This window comes from Chelmon rostratus, chromosome 6 (genome assembly GCF_017976325.1).
Source record: "Chelmon rostratus isolate fCheRos1 chromosome 6, fCheRos1.pri, whole genome shotgun sequence".
NCBI lineage: Eukaryota > Metazoa > Chordata > Actinopteri > Chaetodontiformes > Chaetodontidae > Chelmon > Chelmon rostratus.
Window position 1 is genome coordinate 24,324,297 of NC_055663.1, and position 22,578 is coordinate 24,346,874.

Genomic DNA, 22,578 nt, shown 5'->3' on the forward strand with positions numbered 1-22,578 from the left:
GACTGTGCCTCATTTCTTTGTTCTAAAAACAGTATGAAGGTATGAAGAGCAGCTCGCTAACAGAGGTCATCCCTGACATGCTGCCTGACCTGTGCGGCCAGTGTTGTTGGTGCTGGTGATGAATTGGGAGGAATCACTCAGCAGCCTCGCAACTACTATACATAACAAACTGACTGGCTCCACTCAGAGAATACCCAGAGGGGTTTATATGGAGCTGCTTTGATGTCGTGCAAACACGAACCCACTGCTGCTTTCAGACTTGTGATAATTAAGCACCGAGTGACAGGCTGATTAACACATTTAGGGAGATGTAGCACAGCCCCCACACTGCACTTTCAGCTGCTCTTGTTTGCATTTGTTTGTGATTACACTTGATTGTATCTGAGACTTATTTCATGTTGGAAAGGACTCACAATAGGCTTCCTTCCTCTCTGCTGCATTTCCAGTTAGTTCAATTATGTCTTTACGGCCTTTACTATGCGGACGGAAATAAATACAAAAGCTGAGGCAGTGTAACGTGGCCGAGTGGGACACACAGGTTTGAACCTCCCAGTGAAGCACATGTGACAGAAATGTTCTCCGTTCTCACACTCATGTGTTCAAGGTTTTCTCCACACGTCTGGATTTAGACGACAAGCTTTCATGCTAGTGTGAGTGTCAATGTGTTAGACGGCTTGTTGGAGGTTACATAGAAACTGTACACACAGCAAAACAAGAGTCCTTCATGGAGGTTAAATCATTTTGAGACACCCAAATAGGTACCTGAAAGGACCTTTTATACAGCTGATTTGGAACATTTAAGGCATTTTAAAACTTTTTGTGTACCATGACAGGGGTCAAGAAGCACTACCCAAACATCTAACTTACAAGGGTTTATTGTAGCACCAAAAGGCTTCTGCAGGAGGATGAGCCCAAAAGCCACATTTGGTGCGATAAGAGAATGTGCTGTCTCATCATCAGACAGCAATAAAAAACCTAGTTAGACTGCAGTGCAAGTGCGGTACCATAAAGCTACTGATAAACATATAAGGAGACTCTCATATCTACATATTGCCCAGTACATACGTGAAGTATGTACTTCCTTAAATAAGGATAGTGAATTTAAATAATAATAAAACATATTTTTCATGGTAGACCAATTCTGAAATGACATTTCCAAATGATCTTTAAAAGGTATTTGGTGGCTTAAAAGTCAGTATTTCTCAATTTCAGCTCATTTGTTGGACAGTAATGTTTATTAGTCCTCCTGCTGGGTAATAGTTTTTACAGCACTCTAGAAATCGATTCCTAATGGGCACATCAGGTGTGCAAAACGGCTCTGCTACAAACCTCTCACACTGTGTGCATGAGCTTATCATTTATTTCAAATACCATGGTGTGAATGTATGTAAAAATCTAATCTATCTCAGGTTTTACTGCAATTCAGATTTTTAGCATTACGGCCACATTTTGTGTTTTGTTTTTAAAATTAATTAATTTTTAATTAATTAAGTCATTACTTGGAACTGGGAGACAGGTTATATTTCAAAGTCTGTTCTGCAATATTATTTACTATAAAAAGCATGTAGTCTAGTGATTCAGTTTGATCTTCAGAAGTTTGATTTGTTTACTGTAAAGACCTCAAAAATAAGAGAAACGCCAACAGTATGTTCCCTATGTTGTCACTTTATCACCCAGCAGGGGTATCGGTACTTCTCCGAACGCCATGTGACACCAGAGCTCTGCAGTTGGCCGTGAACGCAGCTCTCTCCACTGACCTTTCATCTACATAGTTTGGAGTCTGATCCTGTTTGGCTGCTGCTAAGCTAAGCCGGGGTGGAAGCTATGTGACCATCAGAGAGAGTGAAGCTGGCGGGGGGGGTGATGGAAAGAAGAGCAGGACAGAAAAACAGACAAAGAAATAAAGGGAGAGACAGAGTGAGGTATGAAAAGGCAGGAGGGTGAGAGAGAAGTCACAGCTGGGGCTTGAGATGAGGGGAGGATCAGCGATGACAGCTGGAGATAAATGTGTGGTGAGGTCAGTGTGTCTGTTGGCAGAAACTCTCTCTCTCTTACTGTCACACACACACACATACAGAAAACACACACACACACACACACACCAGAAATGAGGTGCCCACCTAGGCCACTGGCTGGTTTGATCTCAGGAGACTGGCGTGAACACGAGGGGAAGAGTCGGTGGGATGTGGAGCCTTTGGAGGACTGGGTGGGGGAGGTCTCAGAGAGGACCTGAGTGGGGCCATGGAGACCAGGAGTTAAGACTGAGACGGGCTGCCACAGTAAATCAGGGACCTGACGTCTCCCTTTCACTTAAACAAAACCATAACACTTATAATTTAAAGAAAACAACAAAGACTAGAACTACTAAGTGGAAAAACAACAAACACCCACACTGGTTCTATCATTATAATCATTACATCCTGCCCACTCCTGAAACAGCAACACTACGGTCTGGTACCTCCATAGAGCCTGTCTTGCGGTTCCGGATCATGGGGGACCTTCGCTGGATGTTGATTGGCTCAGAGAGAAGAAGTGCCTGGTCTGGCTGGTCCTGGGAGAGGTCTTCCAGACTGCCCTGATTGGGCTTCTTGTCTTGATTCTGATTGGTTGGAGAACATGAGAGATGGAAATGATTGATATTTCATATATTCTAATATTTCTCTGTCAACATCTTCACATAAAGATTAGCAGAATATTATGAATATAGTTTAATGACTTTAGGCTACTTTTATCAGTTTTTCATCACATGTGACATGTAAAATGTTTAGAAACGCCATTTAGAAGAGAAACAGGTGTCAAGTCACACAGATGCCAGCATAAGATAAAGGCCTGCACACCAGTGTGACAGAACATAAAGCTTTTATTACAGTACATCTGCACATATGCATTAACACAGATGCAACTGCAATGAGCAGCCTGACTGAACATGATTGTCTTAATATTTTCCTGCAGACAGGGTTGGGTGTTGTTTAACCATGTGCTATGTTTAAAAGTGTTATCACAAAAACTTTGTCAGAAGGTCAGTCTTCACTATGCAAGTACTCAAAATAACTGGCCTGCTGCTGCAACTTCCTACTTAAAAGCATATAACCTCTGAATGCAATAAGCACAAACTTAGTGTGCATGTAAGCAGGGAGAAGATTAGAATAACTCTCCACTGTTAATAATTGATAATTCACAGTTAATCAACTTAAGCCCTAGAGAGCTCAGATCTTTTTTTTTGGTACAACCGCATACTGCAGCCTTCACCAAGCAGGGGGAAAGGCAGCCCCAAAAGCCACTAAAATATAGAGATGACTGACTAAATCATTCATCTCATTACAGATAACATTCTGCGACTTTATGCATTTTATTTGGTGGGAAAAGGTGTTAATGGAGCAGAAACTGACAGACCGCATCAAACTGGTTGAGTATGTCTTATCAAATGCATAACACTGTCAAAAATATCAACTGGGGGAAATCTGGAGGACATTCGACTATAAGGGACACTCTTTTTGAATATATTTATTAACTGTCTCTAGAGTTGTAAACTAAACAAAGTGCACAACCTTGGACTGTCAAATGAATGGCACAAACATTTTATAACTCTGAAAAACACAAAAACACGCAAAGCAACACGCACTCACCTCTGAGGAGGCCGGACGGAAGCCGAAGCCAAGAGGTACGTTCTCCTCATCCTCACACCCCTTGACTCCTGGACTGAAGTGAAGCTCAACATGGAAACGCTCCTCTGAGGAGGGCTCCTGTCCACAACACAGATATGAAGACATAAAAAATCCTCACATATAACTGCAGTGCCACGGCTCACAGAATGCAAATGAGACACTTCTGCTGCGCAGTTATGCGGCTCTCTGCAAGCTGACCTTATCGTTGTCTTCATACAGCATGATGACGATCTGTGTCATGTAGTTGAGTTCAGTCACAGCACTCAGGTAGTCCATCGCCTGTTTCCACTGCCAGTCCTTCTTCTCCTGGTGCACGCACAAAAAACATGGATGCAAGATGAAAAAATACCCGTATCAAATAAAACACATGATAATCGCACCAACATGAAATGAAACATGCAACAAAAGGTGTCATTTGCTTGCATTTACCAACAATGAGGTAATAATGTCCATAACTCTTATAATGATGTACAACAGAAGATAGATTAGGAGGTGGCAGTGTAGCTTTATCAGTATTATATCAATGATTGTTCCAATGTAAATGAATGACAAAACACTCACTAATATAAAACACAAACATTATTAACAATTTTTTTCAATATGCAATTACACTGAATCATAGCTGAACCCTATTGTTACAGCTCTTTGCTGTCGAGTAAGTTGTGTTTGGCTAAGACAGGTGATCACACGTGTTGCTTTTAAGCAAGTCCTTGCAAGACATAATTGATAAAAATTAGTCCTGAGTGGCCCCTTGTGGTAATTCATGTTTAATTATGTTGAACAACAGACTGCTTATAATCCCATCCAGCAGACCTCTGCTGATATATTCATTATACCCAAGACGAATCTATCCTTTCTGGACATTCACCTGCTTGCAGTTAAAAATTTAAATTAAAACAAGCACCCGTATCAAGATCTACTCTTCTGTGGTAAATCACCATCAGCAGACAGAGAAAGAATGAGCACCATCACTTAATGGAAAACATATATTCTGAATCTGCCTACATCCAGAAGTCCTCCATAGCGGAAGATGCTGAGCAGGGAGTGGACGTGGCTCTCGCTGGTGAAGTAGAGACGTGTGCGGACGTGACGACCAGGAGACATCACGCCACGAGAATACCTGAACACCAGGGGACAGGAAGTCACACAACGTTCATCAGTCAGCACGGCACCAGTAACCTCCACACACATACTCTGTATATGCACGTAGCCTTTGTACATGTAAACATGTTTGTGTGTGCTGGTCTTCTCACAGGGGGTGCAGCTTGTTTACAGCCTCGTCCTCATGGGTCCTCCGCAGGTCCAGCTGGATTTTCTTCATCAGAGGAACACAGTAAGCCTGAGCAATGTCCAGTTTCTCTGCTTTGCTAATGCCATACTCCTGAGATGGATGATGTGAAAAGGGAAAAAAAAAATCATTTGAACGCTTTCATCCACTTCTTAATCGACTTATTCATGGCCATGAGGAGATAGAGTCTTATCTGCATATTTTGGGGCAGCAGTCAGGGAAACTTGGGAGCTTGAAATGTTCTAACCATCACAAGGTGAGCACAGCTGATAAGTGTCACATTCATACACGGAGGCCTTTAATAAAAAAATTCAGTGGCTAATAAATTATCCTGTAGCACCCAAATTAACTTTTCTTTTTCACTGATATAGTGTTTCATTGTTTTAATGACACACTTTATAGTGTATTCAGATTTTCACTGCTGAATCACACCATTTTTGGGGTGCAACACTTTAATCTTCCCCCAAGAATCAATAGTTTGATTTTATGCTCAAAGGGAGAATAGCTGGTTTTACAGCCACAATTAAATGAAGTGAATGTGTGAAATCATATGCAAAATGCCTCCTGGTACAATTCTCTAATGTGAACCATTTGTTAAAATTCCTGACATTCTCCGACTCATGCACATGATTTAAGTACATAATTTAACTCCAAATTTTTCTTTGTAGCACACACCTCTTACAGTAAATTCAATATTCGGATATTACAAAATAATTCAGTAGCAATGCAAAATTGGAGCATGACACTGTTCTCCTTTAACCTGTGGTATGACTATGTCGGCCAGGGCCCGGGACAGTCTGAACAGCTCCAGCGTATCCTCCAGTCCGAGCGAGGCGTTGTGCTGCGAGTCGTATTTGATGCAGTCGTAGATGTCCGGGATCTTGCTGATGTCGTAGCGGCCGTTCTTCATGCGAAAGTCTCGCTCCAGTTTGGACCAGCGCTGCAGCATCAGCTCCAACGTCTCGCTGTGGTAAAGCTGCAGGTCTGCAGAAAACCACACGATGACTAATGTTATGATCTTCAGCATAGTCTAAATGTTAAACAGGTAACTGTCTCTGAAAATATGCTTGACATTTCACAACATGTCTGATTTATACTGACGAAAGCTTACAGACTGAACCAAATATCTCAGCTTTAGCAGAGAGTATTTTCTTCTGTACACCTGAACCTGTACAGGTACGGCAGGTTCACACTACCTGCAGACTTGGGGTCCTCCAGTCTCTTGCGGATTTGTGAAGTGAGACTCTGGATGAGGGCGTACACCTTGTCGCAGGTTTTGACTGGATTCTGTATGACCTTCATGGAGTTCACCAGTGATGGGCTGCTGGTTGGGGCCAACTTTGACACAATGGAGACAGAATTCAGCATATTAAAGAATGAAGTCAGGAGGAACTTGAAAAACTTGTCACCAATAAAAGCATTTTCCACTTCAGGCACTGAAGTTATGACTTTAGCTGGTGTAGAGAGGATCTTCAGCTTTTACGCAGATATTTATCATCAAAAAGTATTATGAGGTGGTCTGAAAAGAGATTTTCTTACTACACTACAATGATCAAATGAAAAATCTGCTGAAGAAAACGAGAGATCAGAAGAGGAATAAGGGCTAAATGAGGTAGAAGGGATTTATTGTATCATAGACAAACAACATTTCATTTCTTTGACACTTTATTGCATTTACTACTCCATCCATTCACAGTTCTGTCACCAACAGTATCATAAGGGCAGTAAGTCCCAATGGGAAAGAGACTGGCATAAGAATATTTTCACAATTCTTTGAAAAGGTTGAAATATTTCAGGGGTGAAGACTTGAAGAGCACTTCCAACTTTTCAAACTGGAGGCTTACTGGTAAACAAGGCATTGCACCAGGCGCCTGATCAAATCAAGCTATTTTTAAATCTTCACTTTCTCAGGTTTGCCACATACCTTCTCATAGTCATCATCTGTAAACTCCTGGTCCTTCTGCATGATTTCATGCAGCCTGGCCTTCACCTTCTGTTGGCAGTCAGTCAGAGAGTCGCTGTCGCTGTCCAGCAGGCCGTTCATGTTGGCACTCTTCACCATCTGAACCAGGATCGGAGTCAACTCTCCTTCCAGCGCCAGCAGACCCTGCAGAGAAACCAGACAACTTCAACTGAAGTTCTTGTGTGTCATTTCTTCTTAATCCACATCCTGCGAGAGAAATACATAGTATATAGTACGTGCACAATACATACAGTTCTTGTAGAAACTTGATCTGTTTAAACTACAGTCTTCTTCCTCATTTCAAGCTAAAGTTCTGGAAACAGTAAGGAACCTTTAACATTTCACCTTCATGTAACTTTAAAGCTTGTTGTTAAATGTCTTAGATGCACTTATACTGAAAACCTACTTTCACAATAATTTCTTCAAATTATAAAATAGTTAATATAAAAAATAAGTGTTGAAAGACCATTAATGCTTTTCACAGCATCTGTCATTTTCTCTCAAGTAGAGCTGAAACAATTTGTAGATTGATTGATGAATTGATCGACATGAATGTTGGCAAAAATTTTTGGACTGAAGTTGGAAATCGAAAGCATCACTTTGGATTGTAATGAGGGACATTTTTCACTGTTTTCATTCATTTTATAAACAAAAGGATTCTGTGACAAAGTAATCAACAGATTAATTGATTATGAAAATAATCTTTAGTTAGCAATTTTCAAGTCACACTACAGCACAAGAAAAGATACTGCATCTTCAGGGGAACAACTTTAACTTTATCATAGCAACAGGTACATGTGTGCATAATTCCAGTATGTATGCAAAATATGAAAGTAGCCAAAATGTTTACGTGTTTAATGTTTAATTTTCTTGCTGGCCTTAGTGCATACAGGCCAGTCTAAACATACATTACACTAAGAAAAGAAAGCGTCCCCTAACTACAGTACAGCAGATGCTTCTGATACGAAAATACGTCTAACGCATCCAAAGAGATATTCTGTCCTCGAGATCTGTCAGAAGCCCCCACTTAGGTTTTTAAATTACATCAGTTATCAATCAGGCATAGTCTTTCAGATACGAGGAGAGAGAGCGCAGAGCTACCTTGGCGAAAGCAGCAGCTGTCATCTGCACCCGGCCTTCGTCAGAGGCGTAGATCTTCAGGTCGTGGCGGTAAGTGCTGTGCAGGCGCAGGAGGCCGCAGCCTGGAAAGCCAGCATAGTCGCCTGGAAGATTGTACACAGAGAGAGGCATCATGGTTAACTTGCATCAACTGGCACAGCATTGAGACATACTGTACAAAAACTGTGCAGTAATTTCCTCAAGTAATGAACGGCTGAGTCGAGGAAGTAGTTGAAAGAAAAGAGAAAAAAATACAACCGTGTGTTGATTGTACCCAAAAGGATTTCCATTTAATATAGGCACACAGGCAATACAGCATCTGTGCAGATGCAACATCACTTTCAGTTCAAAAGCATTGTCCTTAAACGTCTTTGTAAGCTTTTGACATGAATAATTTCACTTAAATGTGAACTTAATGGTGTGGTTTAAGCTATGAACAAAATGAAGTGAAAGTGAAGTGAACTGATGTTGAGCAAACCCCAAAAATTACTGAAGACAGCTCCCCTGGAGATGAGATCATGTACTTTGGATTACCTACTTGAAGACAGACAAAGTCTTTTAACATGCTAAATATACATCAATTAATGTAGCTGGAGAAAGTGGATGCATACCAGCGCCACAGATCAAATCACACTGACGCTTCATGCATTTTCCTTTAGTGTACAGCCAAATAGCCTGATGTTATACTATTCACTACCTTGGGTTATCATGCCTCATTTGACACAAAAGATCTGGGAGTGTTGGGGAGTTGCCCCTGTTTTAGGCTCTAATCCAGGCTCAAGTAGCCTGGCTTTCATGAAACAAACAACAACAACCCAAGAACTCATGGGAAAAAAATGCAGTAGGATTAGTGTGAGATGATCCGCGTTAGCTCACAACACCAAACTGCAGTCACTTTAGCTGCCTGTGTGTGTATGAGCAAGTGAACAAAACATTTGCCGCAGAGGATCACCTCGAGAACACATCAGTGACGACACAAACAATCCACAGCAACTCAGTATGGGACAAACCAGACTAGGCGCCAGGTGAAATGATAGAAAATCATGATTTGGAGAGGAGAGATCAGAGCGTGTTAGTGGACGGAGCGACAAACGCGCAGAATGAGAGAGGAGGGGAGGAGCGGTGATATCCAGGAAACCCTTCTCTTACCAAAGTCAATAGGGGACTCACAGCCAAGGGACCGGCGGTTACCGGCTAGTAGTTTACACAGTGCAACAACAGGTAAGAAGAGAAGAGCAGAGTTAAAAGACACAACTTGTGGTGGAGAAAGAAGTATGAAAACAGTGGCTGGGATGAGAAAATGGCCTTCTTTTCATTAAAAAAAAGAAGCAAAGATGGGACAGACTCGATCAAACTACTGCATCTACTTTCAGTTCTGCTTCAAGTTGTTTTCCTGTGCAGTTTGGGAGTTGTTTTGCATGCACTATAAAACAAAGCATTAGGAAGGAAAGTCTGAATGACACAGAGGTATTGCTCAGTTAAAAGCACTGCAAAGTGATCCAGAGACAGAAACCTTTGGGTAACAGGCAGGTTTGTATGCTTACTAATGGTCTTTCACTCTGCTTAAGAGGGTCTATGTTACAGGTGCTGTGTGTCCTTATGTTAAAGATTAACTCCACAATACATTTTGCATGGAGGAAGCTCCAACTCAAACGCAATACAATTCTGTCTGGTGCACTTTGGACAACACCCAATATGGCCAGGTGTGCTCAGCTGTGCTCAAGTCCTCAGCCAGCTGTGATGTAGTGTTGCACAGTTGTATTGTGCTGCAAAGGGCCTGGACAGCATGCAGCAAGCATGTATAGTCCCTCTTAAATATCACTATCCGATGTGATACCTTGAAGTAAACTCTGCAAAAATATAGCCGGCAGTGCTGTTGGTGGTAGAGTTTCTCAAAATTAGAACCAAATTTCTGTTGAAGTCCTTCGTTTTCTGATATAAACATACTGCTTATCTCCATTACGACCATCGCTTTGACCTTTGCATCAGAACTTCGAAGCCAACGTGGAAGCGTCAAAGTCAGTCAAATCAGATTTGGCTGTGCAGTATGATTTATTCCTTTTTTCAGTGCAGCGCCACATGAAACTCCCGTATCACATTTCCACACTGTCATAGAGAGTAAAAGTTTTAAAATCCCAGCGCAACTCCGAGCGTCTCTCCTGCTGGGCTGCTGACAGCGCCGTCAGCCTAAGAGTCAATCACAGTGGATGAGTGAAGAGGAGGCCGAACCACCATCTGGTTCAAAAGTGGTCTAGCTGACTTCACTGAGAGCGTCACAGCAGCCAGCAGACTGTAGTCCTGCTGCCTCACACTGCCCTCTGTTTCTATCACCCTTCTCTGCTTCCGTCATAGTTTTGTGGTTTGTGGTCATCATGCATTGATTCGACTGACAAATTTCGAGTCGAGTTGGCATCTTCCCCACTGATGACTCGAATCATTGACCTTTCGGGGGGAAGTCCGAAATGCCTGTTCCAATTAGAAAAAATGAAGGCTCGAAGAAGCACATATTTAGCAGCATGATGCATGACTGAAAGGTTTTTCAGGCTTCAGCGCTCAGTTGAGGTGGCTGCCACATGCTCACTCCACCTCACCTCCATGCAAGCTCCCTCCGTCTAAAGTCCTAAACATGCCTTCTGAACACGTGTGATAGTACAGATGCTATGTTTGTGTTTGTCTACAGTCAAGACTTTCCCTTGTTTCAACATCAGCTGTAGTGACAGACCATCAGCTGCCTCTTCCTGGTATGCTCTGTACAGTACATGTAAGCTGATGCTTCTACAGCTTTGATGACTAAAATCAAAAAGGACTGTTATATTTTGACTTGAGATCAGTGCCTTTTTTTAATGCATCATTCTCTTCTTTCATCGTGCATAAGTTTAAGTGAAGGCAAAAATTATAAAATGTCAACTCTAAAACAACCCTTTCACCTCTAACCTTCTTTGACACATTGTATGTCAGCTATGCCATGTTGACACTGGGCTGGCTAAAAAAGAACGACTGGAAATAAACATTTATGAGCAACAGCACACGTGGGAGGACAGACAGGTGTGAGATTATCATTTGCCCTCTGGACTGTGTTAAATAGAAATGACATTGTGACTGCCTACCTGAGTTTTTGCTTACAGGCGTGTGTGTTTGTCTCAAAAGGTATGTGCGTGTTTGCTTCCATGTGGGCGTGTGTGCACAAAACTCAAAGTACTTCCTGTCTCATGGACTTTTGAGAGGTGACTCAGGGGATTTAATCCATTAATTTGAGGCAATCAGGAAATATGAGAGCATTTTCTTGATCGTCAAGAAAATGCCTGCAACAGGTTTTGAATGATGATTTTAAGCAGTTTTTTTTTTTTTTACAGCAGCCCAGATACATTAGAAATATTTTATCTGAGACAAAAACAAATCAAATCAAACATTTCACACCTTGGAAGAATTTAATTTACATCAGAGCCAAAGGATCCCTAGAAAGTACATCTGTTAGCTAATGTGAGTGTGTGTCCAGCCGGTACCTTGACCTCCAGGGTACATGCAGCGAAAGGCCCTGCCCAGCTCCTCAGCCTGAACCCGGCCTGCAGGCGTCAGCTCCCCGCCCCACTTCAACACAAGCAGCAGAGACGGACCGTCCCTCTTGGAGTCTGAAAAACAGCAGCGTTACTATTCATATCATTTAGAATTAATTCATCTCCAAGCTTCTATTTCAAATACATAGCCCAAGGTTTGCTGTATGGTAATTTGAATAAACACAAATAAATTCAGTGATATGCACCATGTAAAAACAGTATCACCTTAAAACTAGATTTCAACACAGGGTCTCAAGGCCTCAAAATAAGAGAAATTAATCTCCTGAGACTAGGACTCCAAAACTGCCAAAAATCAATTTTCTAAATGTCAGTTTGAGGGAAGTGCAGCATCAGGACGACTCTACAGCGCACAGAATCTCGAGATATGTTGGAGTTCATCACCAAAAAAGGCAGCGGTTGCGGTTGCATTACCTTTGCGAGATGAACATGAAGTATATTGTGAACTTTCTACACTCAGAAACTAACGACAGCAGAGTGGAGCGGCGAGCAGCAGAAACGAGACCGGCTGACCAACACACACTGCAGCATTAAACACCTTAAACCAAGTGAAGAAAATAACTGAAAAACCCTGCGCCCACTCATGTCTTGTACAACGATTGCTTTCCCCGGAGCTAACGGAGCAGCAGTGGAGCTGCTCTCCACTGCTGGAGATGTACATTAATAACACAGCAGAGCACTCCCCCTTATTTTGCTGCTCACACGCAGGCAGGAGACTGTAAGACGCTTTCCAGTTAATTATTTATCTAATGCTGATGATGTTAACTTTTTTAAAATGAAAAGGCTTCAGATCATTTATCTTAATTGCCTATTATGTTTCATATTGTAATTCAGTGGACTAAAGACACCAGTTAATGGTTCGGTCAGTGGGAAAAGCACCAATATGTGATTTATATTAATAAAACTGGGTATTTTCATACAGGATTCCCGCCAAGTTCAGCCTTCCTTCCCTTCAGATTTTCCTGGCTGAATCCTATTTTGCTGTTGGTATGCATAAACTTCCCCAGCTGCATCAATAGTTTGACTTCCTCTTAAACCTCATCTCATCTTAACACGAGTAGTTTCTTTTACCAAAATATGAATTTGAAAAGAGGTGATGAAAGACTTCTTAAACTAACAATAATTTGCACCCATCCCTTATTTTGTAATCAGACATGTGAGCTCTGCTAACACCTCATACATACACCACTCAATATACACACACAGTGCAAAAAGAGCTACTGTGGCTATAACACTAATTCTGTGTGTGTGTGTGTGTGTGTGTGTGTGTGTGTGTGTGTGTGTGTGTGTGTGCGTGCGTGTGTACCTTCTTCTTCACTTGAGGCTTTTGGTTGGCCGTTACGCAAGTAGGTCAGCTGGACTTTCCTGTTTATACCTGAGAAATGACCGTACCTGGAGACACACACACATACACGCATGCACACGCACACACAGACACAAACACGCCAAATTTCGACACAAACACGGAAAAAATGTATCCCATCTTTAAACATTTTGTTTAAATATCAAACAGCACACGTCTGACTTCTATTCCATACCCATTCCAACAAAAGCTCTAAGAGACGACAGAAACAAGGCAACAACTTTTTCAAATCTGACACACACAGCCGAGTACCAGTATTATTATTACCAGTATTAGCACACGGTTTAATGATAATTTGGTCACTCAGTGTGTACTTTAAACCAGCAACTCCAATTGGACCTCGGAGTTTGATTCCAGTGTGTAATTGTGTACGTGTGTGGGCATGAGAACAAAACAGAAAGTGTACGAGTGTGTGTGACCGCTTTTAAAATGGTGCACGGTAAAATGCCGATTTTAATGGTGGTGTTACTCTTCCAAATCACACACAAACACATATCAAGAGCCTCCGCTTGTGTTTGAGTAAGAATTTGTCACATCCCGCAGACTAATGACTGCATAGTGATCTCTAATAACACTCGCAGCTGAGCGGGCGCTGTAAAAAGCCACATGATGATGGACCCTGAACCAGGATAAGTAACTGTGGCAGGAAGCCAGAGAATCTGACCTGCTGTCAAAGAGACATCATCACACAGCACTTTGTTGGAGTAATTCACCTAGTGAAGTATCAGATGGGTGAGGATTACTGCATCACTACAGCACACACACTCCCTTCTCTCATTCCCTCTGCACACACACGCGCACACCTTTACTCAGTCAGGGAGGCATTTAATATTTTCGCCTAACTAACTCTGGCCCTCGCCTAACAGCGATAAACCCACACAGAGCAATCAGTGCGTTATTTTCCTCAGCTCCACAGAGACAAAGTTAGCAGCTAGCTGGTGAACATAATGCAGCATTTTGGATTTAAAGAGGGAGTAGGTGGTCAGACGTGGAGGGAGACCAAAAACAGAGGTGAAAGGGGTGAATGTATAGATTACATCCATCAGTTAGCCAGAAGCACAACGCCAAATAAATGCTAACGTTCATTTGCATCCGCATTTGCTAACAACTGGCAACAAAAATCTATAATTACAGGTTTAAAAAATGTTTTTCGACTTGTAAACTGTATGCTTGTGTTTGTAAAAGTGTTTCTGGGAGTTTTGACAGAGGTCTTCGACAGATTTGACACTAATGCAAGAGCGCAGTGTGTGTAGGAGTTTAATTGAAATTCACAACACAAACTGTTGAAGTGGGCATACTGTGGGTTGACAACAAAGTGACACATCTTTCACTGCGGTACACTGCTCTTGCATTTAACTGCAGTTTCAGTAGACTGTGTTGCAAACTCTGCCTTTTTCAAGTGTATTATATCTTTACTTTAGAACACATTTCTTCCAAATTTGATTATCTAGGACTTCCACATTATGTTGTTGTTTCACTCATTCCAATATCTATGGAGGAGAGCATCAGGAGATCTCTAAAATGACTGTAAATGGCGATAATAGGCAGGAGGAAGGAAGACATTAAGAGATTTAGAGTCTGCTTGATATGTGGTAAGAACGGCATGCACACAAAGTACACAAAGCACAGCACACACTGATTTACACACACGGAAACACAGTGAAATCATCAAAGACATTTGACTGTGCATGTGTCTAATGTTAATGGCTAGAAATGAATGGATGTTAATGAAAATGCTACACTCAGTGTACAAAACATTAGGAATACCTTCCCAATATTGATTCAGATTTCTAATCTCACATAAACTATGTCTAAACTACCGCTTTATAGTCTTCATCTACAATTTTAATAGATATAACTGATTAAAAAATCACATTCAACAATCTGTATCAAATATCGAAAAGGTGTTCCTAATATTATGGACACACAGTCTAAGTTGACTAATGAAAAGGAGGGTGGTAAAACCTCATCCTTTAAAGTGAGAAGGGAGAGGGTGCGTACTGAGTGTCATTCAAGCTGGATTCCCTTTTGGAGAGAAGGAAGGAGGGATGGATGAAAAGAGAAACAGAGGAGGGAAGAAAAAGGGAAAGCAAAGAGTTAGAGACTCAAGAGGGAGGGAGCGAATCACGGTAAACATGTGTCTGTTTGTGAGTACGACAAAAAATGACTGGACCCTGGTGGAGTGCTAAAAGATGACGCTAGTTCTGAGGGTGGATGAGTGCTGATGAAGGATGACGGCAGGAAACAGGAGGATGATGACTGATGTTGTGTGTGTTTGTGAGAGAGCGTGTGTTAGACGTAGGCCGTCACTCACATCTCCAGGACAGTCTTGAGTTGCTCGAGTTTCGATTTCTTCTCCTCGATCTCGCAGTCGTTGTGCTGGCCCAGTTCAACCAGCAGCAGGCGGGCGATATCCAGCACTTCCTGGAAACATCACAAATTATCCTTAATTTGACTCTTGTCTTTCATTTTAGTCTGCAGACTAAACACACACTGGAATCTCTGCAAATGTCGTGACTGAAAACGATGTCAGAGACAAGAATGACAGTGAAGATGGCAGCTTCACAAATCTTTTAGAAAAGATGATACAGTGGCAGGATGAATACAGGGTGTGAGACTGGCTCTAGACAGCTTAGTATAAATATTTAGACAACAAAGCAATGTTTAGTGATCCAGAATAATAATTATGAAGACTAATATATGCAAACATAGCCATGTCCTCTGAAGGTTTAGCAATAATCTGCAAATAAAACAGAAACAAAGAGGCAGAGGAGGAGGAGCATGGGAAAGCGCAGGATCGAGACATTAAAATCAACCTCACTCACCTGTAGCTGCTTTGGCTTCTTCAGCTTTAGTTTTCCTGACTTGTAACCTCCGTATTTCTCAAACAATTCGAAGAATCTGCGAGACGAACAGAATAAAACGGCAGGATTAAGAGCACACATTTACACCGGATGTGGGCAATATCTTTGAAGACAAATACATTTGACATGTTGCTTTGTCTGTAAAACGAAGCGGGCAAAGAATGACCAGCTGAAGGCAGTCTGGGTTGTTTTTATTCCCTTAAAATTCGCAGCAGGGCAGAGACAAGAGGGGAGTTTTTGCTGACATAAACAGGGTTCATACAGCCTTTTAAGAGTAAAATTCAAGCACTTTCAATGTCCCTAAATCAGAAATGTCCAGACTCTCAAAGCTGTTTTCATCACATCTAAACTATCACAACTAATTGTTGTGAAACCAAAATCTAAATCCTAGATGAAGCATTTTTCAAGGAGGACATTTAAATTACAACTAGAGCTTGAATTAATACATATCCTTAAAATATAATGGTTAAAACTTAGTATGAATCCTGAATATAACATTGTGCCAACTGCACTACTAAATGCAAACATTAAAAAATATGGAGGAAACAAGCCACTAAGGACTTTATGGGTGTCCAGTCCTTCAGTTTTGTGCATTTCGGTCAGTGCTGATTTGTGAGGAACTTACACTTGAACTGTACAGTTTTTTTTTTATTGTTGTACAACAAACCAAATATTCGAAAGATATTCCGACAGAAAGAGGGAAAGCCGGCGTAATGCTGGATCCAGGAGACTTACAGAGGATGTCGGACCTCCATTTTCATCTTTTGCTTTGGTGTGCGATCTCCATGGCGGATGATGGCAATAACACAGCGCAGCTCCATCCTTAAGGAAGAAGAGTGGACAGGACAAAATTTAACCACAGCGGAAACTGACAAATGTCCACTAAGACCTCATCCAACCATAGAACACACTGCAGATCACTCTCAGACAGATTGGATTCAGACTGTGTGAGTGCATGAGGAGGTTAGTGTGTCTATGATCCAAAGCTACTCTGTGTTAATGTGTGAGGGTTGTTTTCCCGTAAGCTTATTTGTAGCATATAGGTGTCATTAATTAATCAAAACTTGCGTGTTTTTAGGTGTAAACTATGACAATTGTCAGAGTGAGAACTCACATGATACTTATTCAGATTAGTGTAAATCAGGGTGAATTAATTCATTTTAGTTACACTTTAGTTTACATTTAGTTAAAAAAGTACTTTTAGAAAATCTATTATCAAAACACAGGGGGTATGACATGCAGCAAAGGGTGCTGGCTGGAACTGAAGTGGCAATTGTTGCGACCGTGCAGCTTTAACCATTCAGTGCAGCTCCATTAACATCTTTAAAGACAAAGTTTACAACATATACAGTATAGTATAAGGTCAGATCATATGCACAGTAGCCCACTCAGCAACATATACAAGAGTTTTCCATACAGACAGTTTGTTTTTCAGAACATACATGGTTCCTGAGGTTGTTGGGACGATGGGGATGTCTTCAGCTTCCATGGGGATGGACCAGGGGATGTGGAACTGGGGGGCTAACTCCCTCATCACCATGTTCCTGGTGAGGCAGAGAAAAGGAATAACAGACTTAAAAGCATTGAGCATTAAAGTCATTGGTATTAGGTTAAAAAGAAAATATCACAGAGCAGAAAGCAATAAATATAAACTAAATCAAACATGACATCCATTCTGCAGGTTCCTCCTTGTGTCAGCCAGTTACATTTTAATATTCTGACTTGAGATAAGTTATACTGTATACAAACCAGAGAAATCAGGCACATTAAGGTTGTCCAAAAAGCTTGGACCAAACACAATGTTTGCTCTTTTACTTAAACTCAAACTAGCTGCTAAAGTGCAAACAAGATACGAGAACAAACCAGAGCAAATCAAAATAAACACCAATGTTACTATATTTATGTCAGTTTTCCATTTGCACAGCGCTCCTTCCTGTTGTGCGCCATGATGAGATTACACATTCATGCTAGTATCCATTCCTGGAGAGAAGCTGCACTTCCTGTGTCTGTTAATTAGAGAAATTTATGAGTTTTTAGTCGTAAAAGCTTCAGTCACTTAGCCTGGAAAGAGAGGTGATAAATCAGAAAGAGACTAAGATGTAAAGCTGACAACAGGATCCTCCAACCTGTCAACAGGTTTAGATGAATTACAACATGACAGCTTCAAGGTGACATTTATTTTAAAAGGTACGATGAGAAAATGTAAATAAATGTCAGAGACAGAGAGTCAGGTCATACAGAAAACAAGAGGAAGAGGCTGTTTTTCATTCATTCATCAACAGGCCTTGAGGACGTGAATTACAGCCTCATTCTGACATTTACGTGTTTTTGTTTCCTGAAAGCTTCGGTTCGACAAGATTCTGGTGTCCATTATTTCCATTACTGGCTGCTACAGTAAATAGTTGTATTACACAGTCTGTAGAAAGAAACTGTACATGTGTTTTCTGTTCTGCTGCCTCTAAGCTTCTGATTAAAGATAGAAAGAAGTTGTTCCATTTCAGCGTTCCAGCTGATTCCATTTATACATCAGGAAAGTCACAGGTCAGGGTTTAATGTGCATGCAAGCTGACGTGACCTACCCCAGGACTTTGGCACAGTCGTCGTAGTACTTCATGGAGTTTTTGACGAAGCTGAAGCCGTTGACGTCACAGACGAAGGAGTGGCCGTTGGCTCTGAGCAGGTCGAACCCGCACACTGTTTGCTAAAATCACACAGAGATGTTAGCCACAATGCGGAGAGGAAAACATTTTGCAACTTCAGTCTGTTTTTATTAGACAGATATAACAGGATGCTTATTAAACAAAGAGCAAAGACAACACAGATGCAGGTTCTGGAGAGATCTGGAGTAGAAAAACACTGACGCACTCTCACCAATGTGAAGGTGGTGAAGCTGCATAAAATCAATTAAAATCTCCAAGGAGGATCTCTCAAAGTCTATTTGCTTCTTGTTACCTGAAGAACATGCATATGTGTTGTTTGTGGCATTATTACTATTATTATTTTTCCTATGATACATACAGCATGTTTTAACAGCAGCCGAATAAAACAGCTGATGTCTGTATCCGTATAACTGATGCCCAGTCACAGGTTTGTGTTTATGAGGCTTTTGTTGCTACTGGAAGTATTTGTTTGTGAAGGAACACTTTGCATTTGGGCTCATAATCTTCAAACCAGCTTGCCTGTGGGAATACTGCGTAATACACAAAGTAATAATAATACGAAGAGCTGTGCTTGTAATACAAAGAATGTATGAATTATTGATTTTCTGTGCTTCATGCTGTGGTCGTCTTTGTTTGTTGGGAGTCCAATGCCATTTTTAAAAAAATCTCCCCTACTTCCTTCATGTTTGCTCATTACAGCGCTGCATAATGCTGGTCAGAACAGTGTGATGTGAATAATTCTCACGGTAGCAGGCTGCAGGAAAAAATGCTTCTGGCAGCTCCCATTCAACAAGTACATTTGTGTGAGGAAATACTGTATTCAGCTTGCAAGAAAAACAACGAAATATCAACAGTTCATGAATATCTAAAAGCTTCACAGCTGTCTGTGTTTGCATTTATTGGTTTAAAGACATTTTCTTCCTACTCTAAAACAGGTTTAATGAGCTAAAAGCACAAAGACTCGCGGCCTCGTGCAGGGACATGGGTTAGCTACAAATGGACCACATAAAAAAGGTACCCAGCAGAGTTTCTGACCACTAATGGCTTGACAAGAGAAGGACCACCAGTCCATGCATAATGTAGGTTTCTTTTCCTGTTTTCTTTCGGCACTTGATCCTCTACGTGAAGATTAAGTTTACCTTGAAGGCCAGGCAGACCTTGCGGGCCACTAGTTTCTCCATGGAGGTCAGCATGACGGGGTAGCGGATCTCCTTCCCCTCACTGTCCCGCTCTACCTTTCCATCGAGGGCAGGAGATTTTCGGGCCTCCGCATGGGCGTAGTCTGGACCCACTGTGTAAACCTGAAAACACCATGCAACACACACACACACAAGCAGAAGACACACAGACGCAGACGATGGATGGTGATGATGATGATTTCTATATTTCACTAAAGGGACAATTACATGACTCATCAACATGAATCACTGGTGTAAAAACTATTCAGGCTATTAAACATTAAACTGTACCTTCACATCAGTGCCATCTGTGGGCATGAACTCCTCATATATGTAGGACCCAGTCTTTCGTACACTGCTCTCTGGGGAGTACACACTGCTACGACTCCCTATCTGCAGCAAAGAGACAAAGAAGGGGAATTCAGAGGCGTTTGTAAGCTGTAAATTAAATCCTTGTTTATCTCAGCACCCAGCCTTCCCGACAGCACTTTGTGTCACTGATGTCTCACTGTGCTGCTTAACTACCCCATTACCAAAGAGCTGACAGGTGTAACCCTGCAGCAGCCACACAACCAGTCAGTGTTGCCGATTTAAGTTTTATTATATCTTCTTTTGTGAGTGATTAAACAGGACAGCTACCTTTCTGAAGAGTCTCTGGCTGCCCCCTCCAGCAGATGTGGGGTAATAGATGTAGACATTGTGGTCCTCAGCACACACAGGTTTCTCCACAAAGGGTTTTGGGAACACCTCCCCGTTCACCTCAACATGGTCCTCCCCTTCCACCAGGTTACACTCTGCACAAGGTAAGACTTCAGTTTTAAATTCACTTTACTAAAACGCCAAAGTGAAAACGCAACAGTGAGGCTAAAGTCATGTAATTGATGGTTTTGTTTTAGTTTGTTACCATAAATCAGAGGGTTCAGCCATACAAGCCTATTTAACACAAAATGAGACCTCGTGCTCACCTTCAGGATTGTCGGGGTCTCGGTTTAACACAGCGTAACGTGGTAGGTCAATGCCCTCTTCCCGTAGGATCCGGTACACTTCCCTCCTGACAGGGAAACAAGTACCATTATGAACAATCTCCAAAAAGGACAAACATAGTGAGTCTATGTGTCTGTGTGTGTTTCTGGGATTGGGCAGTAAAACAGCAATAAGGTATATGAGTTAAGTCAAAATAGCAATTATGTCATTTTCATGTGCTCACTCCTCTGGTGAGAAAGGAATAACAATTGCAAGTGCAAACAAGAACCTGCTCATACTCATTGCATGTGTAGTCACCATCTCACTGGGTACTGTTATTTTAAATGCAGCTCGTAAAACATTTTATTTTATGATGCTGTTCAAGCCTGCGTGTGTGTGTTTGTTTGTGTGTGTGTGTGTGTGTGTGTGTGTCTGGTCAAACTGTACCTGTCCTGTATGAAATACTGCATGTTGAGGTCATTGATGAGCAGTGGATTCCTGAGCTTGGCGTACTCCACAGCTTTGTCCAGAGGGAAACCTGACAAATGTCACACATAAAAACAATATCAGCGCACACAGTACCTTCATCAATGCAAACTCAACCAGACATCTCTGCTTTGCTGCCTGATTCTTTGACACTGAGCCTACACTCAGTTCAGCATATTCAAGTTTTTGTGTTGCAGAGAAAGTGGTTTGGACAGTTGTCTTGATGGCCTGATCACTTTCCATCCCATCGGTCTCTAAACAGATGTTCTTGCTGCAAGAAGCCACATGAAAACCAGAGTTGAGTTTAGTGTTTGGTGGGAACACAGAAGTGATGACATTTAATAAATCCTGCTTTTTATCCATTGCAAATGTATTGATCTACCTAGCTAATGGATTCTGAACTGTGCACTGCCTTTAATCTGCTATGTGTTTAGTCCCTGTAGGTCTTAATGAACTTTGGCAGGTTTTAAATCAGATTTTAGCAGCGCTGCAACAATCAGATTAACTGATCCGTCGATCAGAAGAAGTTCGCAAATATTTTGATAATTGATTCATCATTTCATTTTTCAAGAAAAATACCAAACATTTGCTGGTTCCAGCTTCCTAAATGTAAGGATTTGCTTCTTTTCTTTGTCATTACTGACAGTAAATGAAATTGTGATTAGCATTTTTCACAATTATTTTCACATTTCATTGACAAAATGATTAATCTTGAAAATAATGGACAGATTAATCAATGATGAAAATAATTGCTAGTTGCAGCCCTAAATTTTAGTGTGAGCCAGGGTACACTGTCTGATCTGAGCCTCCACCTTGGATGATAGTTCAAAACTGTGCATCATCACATATGGTCTGTTGCTACTTATTTCCTACACAAATTTCTTTCCTGAAGCAGCCACTGTTGGGGAGCTCTATCCTAAAAACAAACAAACAAAAAAACTCTGGCTCACAGGAAGTGATGTGTTTCCATTTCTGGTCTCAGCAAAAGCAGTTAGTTAGAATTCTTATGAAGAGGAAGAACTGGGTGGTTATGAGCAGCAACAGCCACCACGGTGACTGACAAGATGGAGACACTTCCATCTCTAGAAACTTCAACAGACTGAAAAAGTCTCTGCACGCCTGAATATGTGACTGGTATGTGACACTGCCTCCAGCAATGTCTCACTTAGTGCTGGAATATTAACCAACTCACTACATTTTGGTTTGTTCAATCTTCACCAGCAGACTAGACGAACGCTTGAATGCCCCTGAGGAGCAATTTGGCCTGCATACAGCAGTCAATAGTGATAAATAATAGATACAGCAATTAACTAGAAGGGCACACAGAGAACACAGACCTCTGCCAAGGCTAATAGTCCACTCTTCAATGACATGCAAATCTGCAAGCACAACCACTATATATACTGTATATCTGGATATATTTGCCACTTTACAACTATTTCAACAGGCTTGAAGGA

At 41.4% G+C, this 22,578-nt stretch overlaps 1 protein-coding gene across 6 annotated transcripts in view; it reads right to left on the reverse strand.

Annotated features, from left to right (window-relative positions):
* The window catches only part of ppip5k1b (diphosphoinositol pentakisphosphate kinase 1b), a 51,741-nt gene that overhangs the window by 16,569 nt on the left and 12,594 nt on the right, over window positions 1-22,578 (reverse strand). For 4 of the 6 annotated variants that reach the window (XM_041939869.1, XM_041939868.1, XM_041939867.1 and 1 more), the window contains exons 4-26: window positions 21,083-21,173; window positions 20,638-20,723; window positions 20,312-20,466; window positions 19,964-20,065; window positions 19,634-19,795; window positions 18,414-18,535; window positions 17,277-17,378; window positions 16,570-16,656; window positions 15,796-15,871; window positions 15,285-15,394; window positions 12,914-12,999; window positions 11,539-11,664; window positions 9,185-9,229; window positions 8,018-8,139; window positions 6,878-7,060; window positions 6,150-6,291; window positions 5,714-5,937; window positions 4,919-5,046; window positions 4,671-4,785; window positions 3,864-3,971; window positions 3,627-3,743; window positions 2,459-2,599; window positions 2,121-2,229 (exon numbers count right to left, since the gene is read on the reverse strand). In XM_041939869.1, coding sequence (XP_041795803.1) covers window positions 2,121-2,229; window positions 2,459-2,599; window positions 3,627-3,743; window positions 3,864-3,971; window positions 4,671-4,785; window positions 4,919-5,046; window positions 5,714-5,937; window positions 6,150-6,291; window positions 6,878-7,060; window positions 8,018-8,139; window positions 9,185-9,229; window positions 11,539-11,664; window positions 12,914-12,999; window positions 15,285-15,394; window positions 15,796-15,871; window positions 16,570-16,656; window positions 17,277-17,378; window positions 18,414-18,535; window positions 19,634-19,795; window positions 19,964-20,065; window positions 20,312-20,466; window positions 20,638-20,723; window positions 21,083-21,173 — 2,739 coding nt within the window. The remainder of the gene's footprint in view (window positions 1-2,120; window positions 2,230-2,458; window positions 2,600-3,626; window positions 3,744-3,863; window positions 3,972-4,670; window positions 4,786-4,918; window positions 5,047-5,713; window positions 5,938-6,149; window positions 6,292-6,877; window positions 7,061-8,017; window positions 8,140-9,184; window positions 9,230-11,538; window positions 11,665-12,913; window positions 13,000-15,284; window positions 15,395-15,795; window positions 15,872-16,569; window positions 16,657-17,276; window positions 17,379-18,413; window positions 18,536-19,633; window positions 19,796-19,963; window positions 20,066-20,311; window positions 20,467-20,637; window positions 20,724-21,082; window positions 21,174-22,578) is intronic. The other 2 variants (XM_041939870.1, XM_041939866.1) reach the window with 1 other exon arrangement.